The sequence below is a fragment of the Coregonus clupeaformis genome, unplaced genomic scaffold (assembly GCF_020615455.1).
Source record: "Coregonus clupeaformis isolate EN_2021a unplaced genomic scaffold, ASM2061545v1 scaf1036, whole genome shotgun sequence".
Classification (NCBI taxonomy): Eukaryota; Metazoa; Chordata; class Actinopteri; order Salmoniformes; family Salmonidae; genus Coregonus; species Coregonus clupeaformis.
The window spans coordinates 167,245-185,641 of record NW_025534490.1 but is presented as its reverse complement, the minus strand read 5'-3'; the positions used below and the strand labels follow the sequence as shown (position 1 = coordinate 185,641).

At 41.5% G+C, this 18,397-nt stretch overlaps 1 protein-coding gene across 1 annotated transcript; it reads right to left on the bottom strand.

Annotated features, from left to right (window-relative positions):
• Positions 1-1,141: 1,141 nt before the first annotated feature.
• On the bottom strand, positions 1,142-7,559 carry LOC123486154 (kynureninase-like). The gene is made up of 6 exons (XM_045217369.1): positions 7,274-7,559; positions 6,868-7,038; positions 4,143-4,264; positions 3,837-3,919; positions 1,429-1,490; positions 1,142-1,324 (listed from the first exon to the last, which is right to left on the bottom strand). Exons 3-6 carry the CDS (start codon positions 4,244-4,246, stop codon positions 1,157-1,159), a joined length of 417 nt encoding a protein of 138 aa, XP_045073304.1. The 5' UTR covers positions 4,247-4,264; positions 6,868-7,038; positions 7,274-7,559; the 3' UTR covers positions 1,142-1,156.
• Positions 7,560-18,397: the final 10,838 nt, after the last annotated feature.

Genomic DNA, 18,397 nt, shown 5'->3' with positions numbered 1-18,397 from the left:
GTCAGAGACCTGGCTGTGTGGTTCCAAGATAACAACCTCTACCTCACCGTGAGCAAGACAAAGGAGGTGATCGTGGCCTACAGGAAAAGGAGGGCCGAACATGCCCCCCATTCACATCGACGGGGCTGTAGTGGAGCAGGTCGAAGTTTCAAGTTCCTTCGTGTCCACATCACCAACAAACTATCATGGTCCAAACACACCAAGAAAGTAGTGAAGAGGGCACGACAATGCCTTTTCCCCCTCAGGAGACTGAAAAGATTTGGCATGGGTCCCCAGATCCTCAAAAAGTTATACAGCTGCACCATCGAGAGCATCCTGACCGGTTGCATCACCGCCTGGTATGGCAACTGCTCGGCATCCGACCGTAAGGCGCTACAGAGGGTAGTGTGTACATCACTGGGGCCAAGCTTCCTGCCATCCAGGACTTATATACTAGGCGGTGTCAGAGGAAGGCCCAAGAAATTGTCACAGACTCCAGTAACCCAAGTCATAGACTGTTCTCTCTGCTACCGCACGGCAAGCGTAGGACCAAAAGGCTCCTTAACAGCTTCTACCCCCAAGCCATCAGACTGCTGAACATTGAATCAGATGGCCACCTGGACTATTTACATTGACCCCCTCCCACTTTGTTTTTACACTGCTGCTACTCGCTGTTTATTATCTATGCATAGTCACTTTACTCCTACCTACATATACAAATTACCTTGACTAACCTGTACCCCTGCACATTGACTCGGTACCCCCTGTATATAGCCTCATTATTGTTATTTTATTGTGTTACTTTTTATGTCATTTTTTTACATTAGTTTATTTAGTAAATATTTTCTTAACTATTTAACTGCATTGTTGGTTAAGGGCTTGTAAGTAAGCTTTTCATGTGGCGCATGTGACAAATAAAATTTGATTTGATTTGAAAAAATAAGCCTTGAGGTATTGGTCGGTCACATGCATGAACCAAACGTTAATTATGAATTAATTATGAATAATGAATAAGCTAAATCATGCAAATATAACTTGTCTGTGTAAGAAGTATATAAAGAGAACTAACCGGACTGCCACGGTGGAGCTCATTTCAGACCGATACTTTATGCATCTAAGTTTGACTGTGAGCTCTCCAGCTTACTGTTAATAAACAATGATTCATTTAAGATTGACTTCAGGTGGGTCTGGTGGTAATTCCACAACAACCTGCAGTCATTACACCAACACCCTGTAGGTTTAAAACAAGCTCTGTGTCATTGGAATAACTCACATGGTCTGAGGGGAAAGCCTTGTCCTCAAGAAGGATTTTGTGACGTTTTGCTGTAGGTTTGTAAAAAGACAGCTGTAAATCAAATATATTACATGTTGTTAAAGTAAAGTCTTGGTATATAACGTATAGTGTATGTTTACGTTGGATATTTATATAAAAGTTATACGCTATCTTACCAGCAGAAGATGCAGATTCACTGTTAACCCATTCATCAAGGCAACCTCCTCAGCTTTAGCCCCTGTTCGCAAACACGCAAACACACACAGGTGATTTAATTCCCATTGCTCGGATATACAGTGCATTCGTTACGTTACAGCCTTATTGTATAATGGATTAAATCTTTTTTACTTTTTTTCTCATCAATCTACATACATACCCCATAATGACGACGCAAAAACAGGTTTTTAGAAATGTTTGCTAATGTATTAAAATAAAAAACTGAAATATATAAGTATTCAGACACTTTACTCAGTGTTGAAGCACCTTTGGCAGCGATTACAGCCTCAAGACTTCTTGGGTATGACGCTACAAGCTTGGCACACCTGTATTTGGGGAGTTTCTCCCATTCTTCTCTGCAGATCCTCTCAAGCTCTGTCAGGTTGGATGGGGAGTGTTGCTGCACAGCTATTTTCAGGTCTCTCCAGAGATGTTCAATCGGGTTCAAGTTCGGGCTCTGGCTGGGCCACTCAAGGACATTCAGAGACTTGTCCAGAAGCCACAACTGCGTTGTCTTGGCTATGTGCTTAGGGTCATTGTCCTGTTGGAAGGTGAACGTTTGCCCCAGTCTGAGGTCCTGAGCACTCTGGAGCAGGTTTTCATCATGGATCTCTCTGGGCGGCAGGTAGCTTAGTGGTTAAGAGCGTTGTGCCAGTAACCGAAAGGTCGCTGGTTCTAATCCCCGAGCCGACTAGGTGAAAAATCTGTCGATGTGCCCTTGAGCAAGGCACTTAACCCTAATTGCTCCTGTAAGTCGCTCTGGATAAGAGCGTCTGCTAAATGACTAAAATGTAAATGTAAAAAAATGTACTTTGCTCCAATTATCTTTCCCACAATCCTGACTAGTCTCCCAGTCCCTGCCGCTGAAAAACATCCCCACAGCATGATGCTGCCACCACCATGCTTCACCGTGAGGGATGGTGCCAGGTTTCCTCCAGACGTGACGCTTGGCATTCAGGCCAAAGAGTTCAATCTTGGTTTCATCAGACCAGAGAATCTTGGTCGGAGTCCTCTAGGTGCAAACTCCAAGTGGGCTGTCGTGCCTTTTATTGGGGAGTGGCTTCCGTCTGGCCACTCTACCATAACGGCCTGATTGGTGGAGTGCTGCAGAGATGGTTGTCCTTCTGGAAGATTCTCCCATCTCCACAGAGTAACTCTGGAGCTCTGTCAGAGTGTCCATCGGGTTCTTGGTAACCTCCCTGACCAAGGCCCTTCTCCCCCGATTGCTCAGTTTGGCCGGGCGGCCAGCTCTAGGAAGAGTCTTGATGGTTCCAAACTTCTTCCATTTAAGAATGATGGAGGCCACTGTGTTCTTCCTTCAATGCTGCAGAAATGTTTTGCTACCCTTCCCCAGATCTGTGCCTCGACACAATCCTGTCTCGGAGCTCTACGGACAATTCCTTCAACCTCATGGCTTGGTTTTTGCTCTGACATGCACTGTCAACTGTGGGACCTTATATAGACAGGTGTGTACCTTTCCAAATCATGTCCAATCAATTGAATTTACCACCGGTGGACTCCAAGTTGTAGAAACATCTCAAGGTTGATCAATGGAAACAGGATGCACCGGAACTCAATTTTGAATACTTATGTAAATAAGGTATCTGTTTTTTATTTTTAATAAATGTGCAAACATTTCTAAAAACCTGTTTTCGCGTTGTCATGATGGGGTATACTGTGTAGATTGATGATGAAAAAAAAATGTAATCAATTTTAGAATAAGGCTGTAATGTAACAAAATGTGGAAAAAGTAAAGGGGTCAGAATACTTTTCGAATGCACTGTAACTTTAGAACACATTTTTAACTAATAGCATTTAAGCTATCATAACCTACATTTTCCACACTACATTTCCACACTACATTTTCCACACTACATTTTCCACACTACATTTTCCACACTACATTTTCCACACAAAAATACGTCTGAGAAGCATAATGGCCTTCAGTTGTTTGGTTTGGTTGTACTTCGCTCTCTGAAAAAGATGGCACAATGCCAGGGTGCAATTACCTTTTAAAACCAGTCACAGATAGGAGGTCTCTCTGTCATAAATTATCAACAGCTGGACAGAACGATAATACGCTATCAGAATTACCTGACAATTGAATCATGGATGTTATGAAAGCTGAAAATTACAGGCTTTTAACTGTGTTGTGTGATATAGGTAACCATGATGACCGTGCATTGGATCCCTTTGTTTGCATATCAGTGCAAAAAGCCTGTAAAGGTGCCAACATGCATCGTTAAATAGCCCCATCTCAGCCCTAGCTCTTGTTAACTGTTATGTTCATACAACTTAACATATAATGTCCAATGGTAACGCATTGTATATGATAATTCATTGAACATGTGTTATTGTATGAACTTACCAACCACATTAGCCATGAGTTCCTCTATATTGTTTTCTGCCCAGGCCCAAGGTCGAGAGCCTTGTACATGGCCATGAACCCCCCTGTAAATCAGAACACAGAGAAACATTAACAATGCTCACAGCTACATGGATAGGATACAAATTCCACAGATAAAAGTTAGGACAATTATTTTCAAAGAGAAAGGTTCATGGGGGACATTTCATCCACACCATTACTGTACTTTAAATAGTTCACTAAAACATTAGCTGAGCTGATTCAGTGTCATAAAGCGGACATTGAGGGAAACGTTGGGGAAAAACTTACGTTTTAGCCCATTTATCCAACTCCTCGTCGATGTACTTCTTGGCCATTTTGGGCTGGAGGCCAAGTGAGTTCCCCCACAAAGTAAATGCATTGCTTGGTGCCATCCACCAGCGTAAGGTCAGCTAGGGTAACATTAACAGAGCATTAGCATAATTAATCCACAAATTTTTACTAAGAAGCTTCCCTGCATTGTTCAAATCATGGCATACTTCTTGGCCCCAGAAAGATGTTTTGTTTTACAGTTGAAGAATATGTCATTAAAATGATTCAACTTTCAAACACTTAGCTAAATGAAAGTGCTTAGTCACATTATTCTAACATTTCCTTTTTTCAGCTCAACCCATATGTTGTGAGAATCACTCTCTTCCAGCTATAATACATATCCCAGCTGCAATATTTTCCGACCACATTATATCTGACCAAGCAGGTAATTTCCTCACTATATGTAGGATCTTGTAGACCTATAGGCAGGGCAAAACCATTTTGGTGATTTCTGGTACAGTCTCATTAAAATAAATCAAATCACAGCACGTTTTTGGACTCATTCACCTGATTAAGTACAATACCATTGGAAATTAATGTTGAAAGTTCCATTTATATTCCTAAAACTTAAGTTGAAAATGATGATGCTGACAAGACATTGATAAATAGCCCAATGTCAAAAGTGTCCAAATCAATAACCAATATGCAGAAACAGTTTGTGATATATTGAAAACCTAAGCATATAATGTACTATCTATCTATCTACAAAAAATATATACTTATTTTATTTATTTAATTAACAAAGTTATGCAACACCCAATTCCCCTGTGTGAAAAAGTAATTGGCCCCTTACCCTCAATAACTCCTTGACCTGACAGGTTGAAAACATGGCAGTTGATCAGGGTACATAAATGTCACTTTTAATAACTTAATAAAATATTTCTCAACACTCAATTTCACTCTGTAGGTGTCCATGGGTACCATCTTGTCCAAAAAGTTGACTCAAGTTTGCCAAAAAGCACCTGGAAGCACCTCGATGATGCTTGGAAGAATGTTCTATGGACAGATGAGTCAAAAGTATAATTTTTTCGACGACATGGGTCCCATTATGCCTGGCAAAAACCGAAAACTGCATTCCACAGTGCTGGGTCATGCAGCAAGACAATGAACCAAAACACACAATCAAGTCTGCATGAAAATGGCTAAAAGGCAACACATTTGAAGTTTTGGAATGACCTAGTCAAAGTCCAGACCTAATCCCAATTGAGATGTTGTGGTAGGACTTGAAACGAGCAGATCATGCTTGAAAACCAACAAATGTTGCTGAGTCAAAGCAAATCGGTATGGAAGAGTGGGCCAGTGTTGAAACTAACACAACTAAAAAACCCATGGAAACTATAAATATTTTTACATCACTGCTTAGAGGACAACCTGCAGTACAGTCAGCTACATTTTGGAATGTTGAATTTTGATACAGGGGTCACCAAAACAGAAAGAGAAACCGCAACACTGTTTTGTCAATCACTCCTATCGATTATCACGTTTAAATTATTTGTGCGAGAGAGGGGAGATGAGCTTGCACGTCCTGTCAAAACTAACACAGCTAAAAAAACACACGGAATATGGGAATAATATGTACATCACTGGTTAGAGGACAATTTGTAGAAAACAGCTAGCTACATTTTGAAGTGTTGCATTTTGTTTCAAGTGGGTCGCCAACGTGGTAAGTGTAATGCAACACTTTTTTTGTTAATCACTTTCATAGATATCACACTGAAATCAATAGAACAGCGGGCAAACGTTTGGGGTGTAGCGCTGTTTAAACTAAAACTACTCAAAGGCCACACGGAAACTTGAATAACCTATACATAGTTGGTTAGATGATTGTTGTTATGTCTATGTTTTGGAATGGCGGATGTTGATTTCGGGAGGCTGCCATCATGGAAAAGGAAACAAATCATGACCCGCCATAGGATATCAACAGTGACAACGGTTTGCTGTTATTTACGTGATACTTTGACTGTCAAATCAGTGTATTGGTGTGTGGCCAGCGATTTATACAGAGACCGCCCCAAATTGAGACCGCCCTGATTTATCCCTGCAATTTGAGAAAAAGAAATGATAGCTGCGTCCTTAGTCTGGCGACCCCCAGTGCGTATGACAAAATCAACAGTACAAAACTAAATATATTGATATGTTTTAAGCAATTGATTTTGTGTCATCATGTTGACATAAACTGTTATACTAACATCACCAATCTGAGGTAAAAAGCATGTGGAATTCCCTCCAATTCGATGTGGTCAAAACGTCAGCTTGTGTAATGTAGCTTTCCACATCATGGAAAGTAGCGTAATATACATTAATTAGATATGGCAAAATAATTAAACATCTTAATTTAGGATGATTGTAAATTAAGCAAACACACAGATGCTTTCAATAATCACATACAGCATATTTCTCACTAGTTTAAACATTTAAAGATTTTAAAAAATGCTCTTATGCACAATTTAACTGGGTGCTCTAGAAAGAGATTCCCATAGTGACTATACAGCAGCCCATTCTTTCAACTAACGTGGGACAAGCAAGGCTCATTGTACCCAGAAAAACTCTGGCCACAAGTTAGTAAGTGCCAGAGGTTTTCCTGCACATTAGATAATAACATGATGACACTCCACAGACTGCTATGGGGAGATGGAGAAGCAACTAGCCAGTGCATAAAAAGCCTGCTTGCCATTTCACTTACAAGGAGGGAGTTCTGCAACTTTGGGTAATAGAAACTGTTCACGTAGGTGCTTTAGTTCGTCGTGATTGTCCAGATATGTGGCTACTTCAATCGATGTCGGGCTGCATCGCAGCAGAGTAGAGACTCGCTCCAGAACCTTGCGCGGAGAGGTGGCGTCAAATGGGTCCATTACTGAAGTTGAAAAAGTAAAATGATTTAGAGTAATATGCTATTTACAAATAGTTATCAAACAACGCTAGGCCTACAGTATGTATACTATCTACACAGTCTATATACCCACCTCAAATGTTTTGACAGGTTGGCTAAATGACATTTACACACGAAACCACTGCCAACATTCCAAAGTTCAATATATTCAATTATGACTATTCAAAGTGGAGCGAAAATTAAGTAATTAGGTAATTACCAGATAATGCAAGTATTTCCAATTTCAGTTGAATATACCCAGTCTCTTTCACCAGTTTGAGAGTTCATCGGACAAATTTACAAGTGCTCTTTCACCCCTCTGTAAACATCCGAAGTTAGCTAATCATTGTATGAGTGCTGACCTCGAAGATAAGCTCACTGGCGAGGTTGGCTTAATTAATTCCAGCCTAGGCTACTACATGTCATTTTCTAGCTTTATTATTGATACTGTAAACAACACCTGTATCCAATATGGGCGAAGAAGAGGCACTATGTAGACCTACTTCCTTTCTAGACCTACTTCCTTTATAGACTGTCATGTGTTATTTTTCACTAGAGCCTAAAATTTCAGTTCATACTTTCGATTGGGCAGATGTACGTGTTGAGCGGGAGGGCATTGAGGCAGGAAGAACACCGTTGCTTGTATCTAATTGGTTGACAGACCTCTAGTCAGCATGTTGCAAAAAGTTATCCAACTTTTCTCTTGGACAGGGCAAAACATAACTCGCACTAGAGGACACAGTGGCAGAGTGCCCATCTGGCATTTCTGTCAAATACCAGAAGGGCAGGTCCATTTTTAGCATAGTGGGCCTGTCTAACTTTTTTTGTTTTATTTTTGCAAAATGATAATTATCTGGCTAATAATGGGGGCCTCAAGGAATAAAATGGGCTGGTGTGTGGGCCTCGAGAAGAAAAAAAATAGGCCGTTGTGGGGATCTCAAGGGGGGGATGGGCCAGTGTGTTAGAAATCTAATAAAAAATATACAGGAGCTCTTTGCCTAGGCGACCTCACAGCGCCATGGCAAAATGTGTAGAACAGCATGAGATTAGCTATAAATCTGCAAAGGTTTCTCTCTGCCCCCATGGCCTTGAGTTACGCCACTTGATGCATCCCAATAGTAGACTGCCTTGAACAAATCATCCCCTTCAATGCTGCAGAGAGCAGGAGTTGATCCTTGGCTTAACAGTGTCATAGCAAATAACCAGTCTTCCATTAAGCCACCAGTCATAAAGGGTACTTGAACACAAACCCTTCAAACGTCATAATATGCCTTTGCATATTTGTTTCACTTCTACAGTGAAACAAATAGGAGGGAGTTTGGTTGTATCCCAAATGCCACCTTATTCCCTGTAAATAGTGCACTACTTTTGACCAGAGCCATATGGGCCCTGGTCAAAAGTAGTGCACTACATAGGGAATAGTTGTTTGATGTAGTATACAATGGAGCTGTCCCCGAGGTAACCTTGCTGCTTTAGTTTTTCATCACGAACAGAACTGCTCTTCTTCAAACAAGCCCAAGCATCTCACATTGTAACAATATCTAAAAGCAGTATACACATGTATTGATTCTTTATCTATACCACTTCACAATACAATTGAAAGTGAATCTTGTACTTTTTAGAGTGTATCCACTATCCTCTATCTCCCCCACTCCATTGCCGTCTACCCACACAGATAACTTTATTTTGTTTCAATGTCAGCTATATATTGAAGGTCTTGGATAGCTTGTACTGTATGTTGGGATTTGACAAGTGCTGACCTCCATGGTTTTAATGGACTCTTCTGTGGCTCATTTGTAAGAAGAGAGGAGTTCTCTGCTGCCTCTGCTTTGTGTTGGGACAGGTCTCCAGGGCCCTCTTCTTCAGGAACATGGAAGATAACACATCTTTATGGGCTACATGGCCTCCTTACTGAGCACTATTGACTGGTTGTCAGCTAGCCTTCTAGACAGTGATGCTGGAATTGGACTCTCTTATTGGCTTTTGTCCTCTCTTTTTCATCATATCTCTCTCTCTCTCTGTCTGTCTGTGTGTACATGAAAAGAAAGCCCTGTAGGGGGCAGCGAAGTACCACACACTATTCATTTACATTTACATTTTAGTCATTTAGCAGACGCTTTTATCCAGAGTGCATACATTTTTTCATACTGGCTCCCGTGGGAAACGAACCCACAACCCTGGCATTGCAAGCGCCATGCTCTACCAACGTAGCTACACAGGGCTATTCATTTGGATGAACATGATAATAGGAACCTAAATATCACATAAGCCAAGCCAGGACAAGGAGTGGAAATACATCTAAGGGTGAGGATAAGCTGCAGGTCTAGAGAAGCTGGCTACATTAGCCTTTCACAAGAGTGTCTGGTTGTGTATGTTGGATGCCATTTCTAATTTCAGTACTTAATCTCTCTGATTGCCCAGGAGGGAGTGGAGAAGGCCCTTGCACTCTGGACCTGTCTGTCTTCTAAGACTGTACTGTAAGCTCCACTGGTGTGGCTCTGGCTCCACCAGTGTAGTATAAGACAGTTAGCAAGGCAGGCAGCAGCTGCTTCTGTTCATCCACTACACCAGGGGACTGGAACACTCAGCTAGCTAACTCCCTCCCTAGGACACTGACCTCCTTTGTGATGCTTGATTGAAATTCAGGAGCCTGCCTCCGTACCAGTATCCCAGGCCCAGCACAAGTCTGTAAACAATCAGGGGCATATGGGTGAAGAATGACAATCTCTGAAAACTGAAAGATGGGATGAGACGGGATGTGATGAGATGGGATCCATAGCCGTGATCCCACTCTGAGGGTGTCTCAGGGGAGTGGGATATTAAAAAACACATTTCCATTTCACACCTTACACTTGTACAGGTTACACACTTGTACATGTGTGAAACAGGACAAATATAAGCACCTCCTTTTTTGACCTTTGACATACACACACACACTGTATGGACATACAGTGAATGGTTTTGCAATTACACTATATTATTACACTCACAGCAGGTGGGGTATTTTACCTGTGTGGTTGGGCTGCCCCTGGCCTGCATATTCCATATTTTTAAAAGGGCATGGAGAGTGGAGCTGCCACAGGTTAATAGAGAGAATGAAGGGACCATCCTGCTGCATCTCCTCAGGGAAACCAAACCAGAGAGATCAGACAGTGGCTGAATCATTACAGTTTAAGATCAGGCAGGCAGGCACAGTGGTGGGACTTGACTGAGAGGATAGGAAAGGATAGGAGAGGAATGATTACTTTTAATGGACTGAAGAGGGTTTTATATTCACAATGGGTCCTGCAGAGAAGAAGCCCTTAGTCTCCCCCCTGGTGCACATTTTGGTTTTTGCCCTAGCACTACACAGGTGATTCAAATAACCAACTCATCACCAAGCTTTGATTATTTGAACAAGCTGTGTAGTGCTAGGGCAAAAAATAAAATGTGCACCCAGGAGGGGGGACCACAGGGCAGAGTTTGGGAAACCCTGGACTAAATAGTCCAATACTTCTTCTGGAACACATTATCCCTTTAAAAGTGCTGAGTTTTGTGTACCTCAATTTTCTTTGGCATTTCACTGCATGGGATGTCATGTGATCTGACAGGATAATCTTACTGACAATTCTTAAAAACACTACTGTAGATGAAGGTGAAGAGATATACATATATGTAATTCCCTAGTTATACTCTCTAGCGCTCCCTCCCTCGCTCTCTCTCTCTCTCTCTCTCTCTCTCTCTCTCTCTCTCTCTCTCTCTCTCTCTCTCTCTCTCTCTCTCTCTCTCTCTCTCTCTCTCTCTCTCTCTCATACACACACACACGAGAAACATCGTCACGTTTACAAATGAGAGGACAGGCTATGTAATGTAGCCCCTCAGTATTGAAACGTGATAGAGACATTATCTCCCCGCGCCCGTAGCCCTCCCTCCCTTCCGCCTCCCTCCCCTCCTACCTTTTCTATCTCCCTCATGCTTTCACAGTGTCCTCCACTCGCTCACATACAGCGGGGAAGAGGTAAAGGTAAAACGGAAAGGCTTCCGTGACAAGCGAAGTGGCGAACTTCAGTTGACATTTCTGAACGTTATAACCTGACCAGGACCTGCGTGAATGAAGTGCTGCGGCCAGTTCTGATCCGCAACGATGTCCGACTTTATTTTAACCTTTTTGACCATATCGGGATTATTTCAAATTGCTAAAATGCTGACAACTGCGGGGGGCAGATCAAGGTAAACAAGTTAATGTTGGGCTATTACTGTCGAAAATCCATCTATTAGTATCTTATCATCATCATCATCATCATCACAATCATAGATTTCCAAAAGCATTTTATGACCTTGTCCTTGGCTTTTTGTCATGTAGGCCTATGTGTTGTGTTGTTTAAACAGTTTAGCAAGGCTTGTTCCAAATCTCTGAATTACGTGTGTGATGTGCACTGTCACTAATAATGCGAATTCTGATGGAAGTTTTTGTATGCTATTATTATAGATAACATGTATGATTCAGAAGATAAACAGAAGTCTGCTCTATTCATCCAGTGATTCAACCCAAATAACATAATTATTTGATATTGTATAATTGAGCATTAGGTAGGCTACCACTTTCTTTTTATTGTTTTAACTTTATAGCCCACCCACATGAAACATTTTGTTGCAAAGCCTTAACAATATGGACTTGTTCAAATAGATTTATAACAGATGGGAATTCATTCATAATTGATGGATAATGTTTAGGGCTATATGCAGTTGAAAATGTATCAGTGAAAAAAACATTCATGCAAAGAAACTCCATACAAAGGTACCAAATACTCAAATATTGTAGTAGGCTGTATACCTGCTCACCATCAGTAAATGTGTGTCCACTAAGCTACTGGCTACTGGTTAATGACATCCATTTGGTCAGCTTGTTCATTACATGCTCATTTGTTTAGCCTGCCTGAACAATATAAACCTCTGAAAAATGGGCTAGGCTACTGAGAGAGGAAGACCTTAATTTCAATAAACACTAGATCGACCATAAATGACCAACATCATTACAGTTTACCCACAATCAACCGTTTTATAGAGGTAATCCAATATTGACAACTCCATTGCTGCCTTAGCAAATAAGAATGGTGTCTTAATGATAGAGAATATGGAGGAAACATACTCAGACAGAGATAGATATTTTCCTTGCATACATGTTTTCAGTGGCTGGCAGAGGTGTCACACAGGTTAAAGAAAATGGTATGGCAAAATTAGTTTGTTTCTTTTCTGGGGCATGGAGTTTTTCCTGATCTCATGACCTAGTCAGGTAAAACTCTGGGTCCTGTTCGTAGGCTATGACAAAATATTATAATTATAGATCGCTTCCCTTATCATCTGTGCTATGACTATAGGGTTGGGTTTTTTCTTGTCGGGTCATGTGAGTTGGAAACACTCCTAAGGTGGATCAAACCCTTTCTAACTACCACAAACCTTGTGATTTTTCATTCCGAATCTGATATCAAAAGAGCCAGAGACAACAACTACATTGGACAACATAGGCCAGTGACACAAAAGCTCAATTTAATACATTTAAAATTCAGGCTGTAACATAACAAAATGTGGAAAAGGTCAAGGGGTGTGGATACTTTCTGAAGGAACTGTATGCAAAAAATGGTTACAATGTCTTTAAATATTAATTTCACTCTATACACAATGTTAAGCAGTAGACTTTGAAAAATAAATATTTAAAATATTTTAATTTTATGTCATAAAACCTTGTATTTGTTCATCTGATTACAGTGCTCTTCTGCAATTATTCATTCTGTAAGCTTTATGTAAGGCATGGTTACATGTAACACTATAATCATTAGACTTTGTAACAATGCAGGGAGGGTTACACTTGAACACAATTTTAATGTGTAAGTCATAAAACAACTAAGCTTGTGTTGTTGTCCTGGTCTCCATCTGGCCCACCAGAGGTTGGTTCCCTAGTGCTCACTGTAGGAACTGATTGCCTGTAAAAATTAATATATTCAATCATTAAATCAACTACTTTCAACATTTTCATTGAAAATAATATCCCCCTTTTCTATTGCACTCTATGCTAACCAAACATGCATTACCAGTTAATAACAGTAGGTGTCACTATGTACTAGCTAGTTGAAAAAGACTGATGCCATGATGGCTGCATGTCTCTGTATTTGTGAAAGTTATGGTGGTGCTAGAAACCATCAATTCTATATTACTGCATTAGCCATCCATCTGTTATGATTGGACAAATGTGTTCATATTGTCTGTGTAGACTGCTCTGTGGCGGAATTTGTAGGTTTTGTACTTAGAACACAAACATTTGTGTATAATCACCAGCAGTGGAAATAAAATAATATACCAATGAACATTACTAGTTGGCTGCTGGCTGCAAGATTGCATCAACCTAGCTAGCTAATATTAGCTAGCTAGCTATTTAGCTAGGCTACTCTAAAGCTAGCATTAGTAGTTTTGTTAGCTAGCTATAGATTGGATCATTCTAGATCATTTTAGAGGATGACTAAACAGCTTTTATTAACTGCTTTTAGAACACATACCTTGTTTTCCAGGAACATTTGTGTTCGCTCTATCATGAGGCAGGAAACCAGGCAGGCAGGAGAGGAGGGTTTCCACTAGATAACACAGCTACAAAGTCAGATTCCACAGACAGAGAGGAGCGTGAGAAAAGAAAGAAACCAAGTCAAATTAAATCAAATGTCATTGCTTGCATACACATATTTAGCAGATGTTATTGCGGGTGTAGCAAAAGGCTTGTGTTTCTAGCTCCAGCAGTGCAGTAATATCTAACAATTCACAACAATACACACAGATCTAAAAGTGGAATTAAGAAATACAGTGCCTTCGGAAAGTATTCAGACATTTTGTTATATTACAGCCTTATCCTAAAATGGATTAAATTGTAAAAATCCTCAACAATCTACACACAATACCCCATAATGGCAAAGCAAAAGCTGTTTTTAAAAACAGAAATACCTTATTTGCATAAGTATTCAGATCCTTTGCTATGAGACTCGAAATTGAGCTCAGGTGCATCCTGTTTCCATTAATCATCCTTGAGATGTTTCTATAACTTGATTGGAGTCCACCTGTGGTAAAATAAATTGATTGGACAAGATTTGGAAAGGCACACACCTGTCTATATAAGGTCCCACAGTTGACAGCGCATGTCAGAGGAAAAAACAAAGCCATGAGGTAGAAGGAATTGTCCGTAGAGCTCAGAGACAGGATTGTGTCAAGGCATAGATCTGGGGAAGGGTACCAAAACAATTCTGCAGCACTGAAGGTCCCCAAGAACACAGTGGCCGCCATCATTCTTAAATGGAAGAAGTTTGGAACCACCAAGACCCTTCCTAGAGCTGGCCGCCCGGCCAAACTGAGCAATCGGGGGAGAAGGGCCTTGGTCAGGGAGGTGACCAAGAACCCAATGGTCACTCTGACAGAGCTCTAGAGTTCCTCTGTGGAGATGGTAGAACCTTCCAGAAGGACAACCATCTTTGCAGCACTCCACCAATCAGGCCTTTATGGTAGAGAGGCCATATGGAAGCCACTCCTCAGTAAAAGGCACATGGCAGCCCGCTTGGAGTTTGCCAAAAGGCACCTAAAGACTTTCAGACCATGAGAAACAAGTTTCTCTGGTCTGATGAAACCAAGATTGAACTCTTTGGTCTGAATGCCAAGCGTCACATCTGGATGAAACCTGGCACCATCCCTACTGTGAAGAATGGTGGTGGCAGAATCATGCTGTGGGGATGTTTTTCAGCGGCAGGGACTGGGAGACTAGTCAGGATCGAGGCAAAGATGAACAGAGCAAGTACAGAGAGACCCTTGATGAAAACCTGCTCCAGAGCACTCAGGACCTCAGACTGGGGCAAAGGTTCACCTTCCAACAGGACAACGACCCTAAGCACACGGCCAAGACAACGCAGGAGTGGCTTCCGGACAAGTCTCTGAATGTCCTTGAGTGGCCCAGCCAGAGCCGATCGAACATCTCTGGAGAGACCTGAAAATAGCTGTGCAGCAATGCTCCCCATTCAACCTGACAGAGCTTGAGATGATCTGCAGAGAAGAATGGGAGAAACTCCCAAATACAGGTGTGCCAAGCTTGTAGCATCATCCCCCAGAAGACTCAATGCTGTAATCGCTGCCAAAGGTGCTTCAACAAAGTACTGAGTAAAGGGTCTGAATACTTATGTAAATGTAATATTTCTGTATTTATATAACAACATTTTTTCTAAAAACCTGTTTATGCTTTGTCATTATGGGGTATTGTGTGTAGACTTATGAGGGGGGAAAAAGCTATTTAATAATTTTAGAATAAGGCTGTAACGTAACAAAATGTGGAAAAAGTCAAGGGGTCTGAATACTTTCCAAAGTCACTGTATAGAAATATTAGGACGAGAAATGTCGGAGCCCGGAGTATAAATATATACAGTGAGGGAAAAAAGTATTTGATCCCCTGCTGATTTTGTACGTTTGCCCACTGACAAAGAAATGATCAGTCTATAATTTTAATGGTAGGTTTATTTGAAGAGTGAGAGACAGAATAACAACAAAAAAATCCAGAAAAATCTATGTAAAAATTGTTATCAATTGATTTGCATTTTAATGAGGGAAATAAGTATTTGACCCCTCTGCAATACATGACTTAGTACTTGGTGCCAAAACCCTTGTTGGCAATCACAGAGGTCAGACGTTTCTTGTATTTGGCCACCAGGTTTGCACACATCTCAGGAGGGATTTTGTCCCACTCCTCTTTGCAGATCTCCAAGTCATTAAGGTTTCGAGGCTGACGTTTGGCAACCTTCCACAGATTTTCTATGGGATTAAGGTCTGGAGACTGGCTAGGCCACTCCAGGACCTTAATGTGCTTCTTCTTGAGCCACTCCTTTGTTGCCTTGCCGGGTGTTTTGGGTCATTGTCATGCTGGAATACCCATCCACGACCCATTTTCAATGCCCTGGCTGAGGGTAGGAGGTTCTCACCCAAGATTTGACAGTACATGGCCCCGTCCATCGTCCCTTTGATGCGGTGAAGTTGTCCTGTCCCCTTAGCAGAAAAACATCCCCAAAGCATAATGTTTCCACCTCCATGTTTGATGGTGGGGATGGTGTTCTTGGGGTCATAGGCAGCATTCCTCCTCCTCCAAACACGGCGAGTTGAGTTGATGCCAAAGAGCTCGATTTTGGTCTCATCTGACCACAACACTTTCACCCAGTTCTCCTCTGAATCATTCAGATGTTCATTGGCAAACTTAAGACGGGCATGTATATGTGCTTTCTTGAGCAGGGGGACCTTGCGGGTGCTGCAGGATTTCAGTCCTTCACGGCGTAGTGTGTTACCAATTGTTTTCTTGGTGACTATGGTCCCAGCTGCCTTGAGATCATTGACAAGATCCTCCCGTGTAGTTCTGGGCTGATTCCTCACCGTTCTCATGATCATTGCAACTCCACGAGGTGAGATCTTGCATGGAGCCCCAGGCCAAGGGGAGATTGACAGTTATTTTGTGTTTCTTCCATTTGCGAATAATCACACCAACTGTTGTCACCTTCTCACCAAGCTGCTTGGCGATGGTCTTGTAGCCCATTCCAGCCTTGTGTAGGTCTACAATCTTGTCCCTGACATCCTTGAAGAGCTCTTTGGTCTTGGCCATGGTGGAGAGTTTGGAATCTGATTGATTGATTGCTTCTGTGGACAGGTGTCTTTTATACAGGTAATAAACTGAGATTAGGAGCACTCCCTTTAAGAGTGTGCTCCTAATCTCAGCTCGTTACCTGTATAAAAGACACCTGGGAGCCAGAAATCTTTCTGATTGAGAGGGGGTCAAATACTTATTTCCCTCATTAAAATGCAAATCAATTTATAACATTTTTGACATGCGTTTTTTCTGGAATTTTTTGTTGTTATTCTGTCTCTCACTGTTCAAATAAACCTACCATTAAAATTATAGACTGATCATTTCTTTGTCAGTGGGCAAACGTACAAAATCAGCAGGGGATCAAATACTTTTTTCCCTCACTGTATATATATATATATATATATATATATATATGTGATGGGATGTACTGTGATGGGTGATTTGAAGGAGTCAGGCGCAGGAGTGTAAATCACAGAATAACAGGATTTCTTCCGAATACAGGGTACGCAGTAAAGCTTTAAAACACTCCAGTGCGCAAAACAGGCGCACTGGAAAATACAAAACACACAGGGAAATATCCCGGCAATACAAAAATACACGGAGCTCCACTGAGCTTCACTATCCTCCACAATAAACAATCACACACAAAGACAAGGGGGCAGAGGGAACACTTATACAGGTACTGATGAGGGGATATGAACCAGGTGTGTGTAATAAACAAGACAAAACCAATGGAATGATGAGATGAGGAGCGGCAGTGGCTAGAAGGCGGTGACGACGACCACCGAGCCTGCCCGAACAAGGAGAGGAGGCAGCTTCGGAGGAAGTCGTGACATGTACAGACAATATAGACATAATGGAAAGTATGTGGATAGAATATTTAGTATATCTGTAGAATACATAGGATAGAATAGTGTATATATACAGCAATAGTTGAATAGGATGGCATTGACTAGAATACAGTATATACTGTACATATGAAATTAGTAAGGGTTAGGGTTAGGTTTTAGGGTAGAGATGTCCCAAGGATTCCGGATTGCACTCACCGAGTGCAGAGTCAAACAACGAGGTACTGGTGCAACCAAACTAGTTGTTGAGGGGCGTGGTTGAGGAGGCTCTGTGGGCTGTAGCTAGGAAACCACTGTGACTGACAGGTGAATCCACCTGTCGCACTGAGAGTGGGGGGTGACCACATGCAATCCCAGTGACAGGGGTTGTATTCACTAGACAAAACAGGCAAACAGGCTGAAATTGGGGGAGGTACTATGTCAACTTGTCCAATAAGAAACACCTGCTTTCTTTTCCATTGCAAAAAATGTTTTCTATGATGTAAACTAATGAATATGTCTGGTAAACGTGTTTGGTGCTGCTGCTTTGAAAGATTGAAAAGAACTAGGGCAAATGCTGTCTCGCCACAAGTTTTCCGGCGGCTCTGGTGGCTGAGGTACATTACCTATTCCAGAAGAAAGGTAATTTACTGTACAGTAACGGTGCATGGAAGCATTTTGAGCCTCCACATTTTCAAGTGTGTAATAGCAAGTATATCATGCTACACATTGGCAGCACTATCTATGCATCTCCTTCATGGTTAAGTGAAAGGAAGCTTTTTTACATTTACATTTACATTTTTAGTCATTTAGCAGACGCTCTTATCCAGAGCGACTTACATGAGCAATTAGGGTTAAGTGCCTTGCTCAAGGGCACATCGACATATTT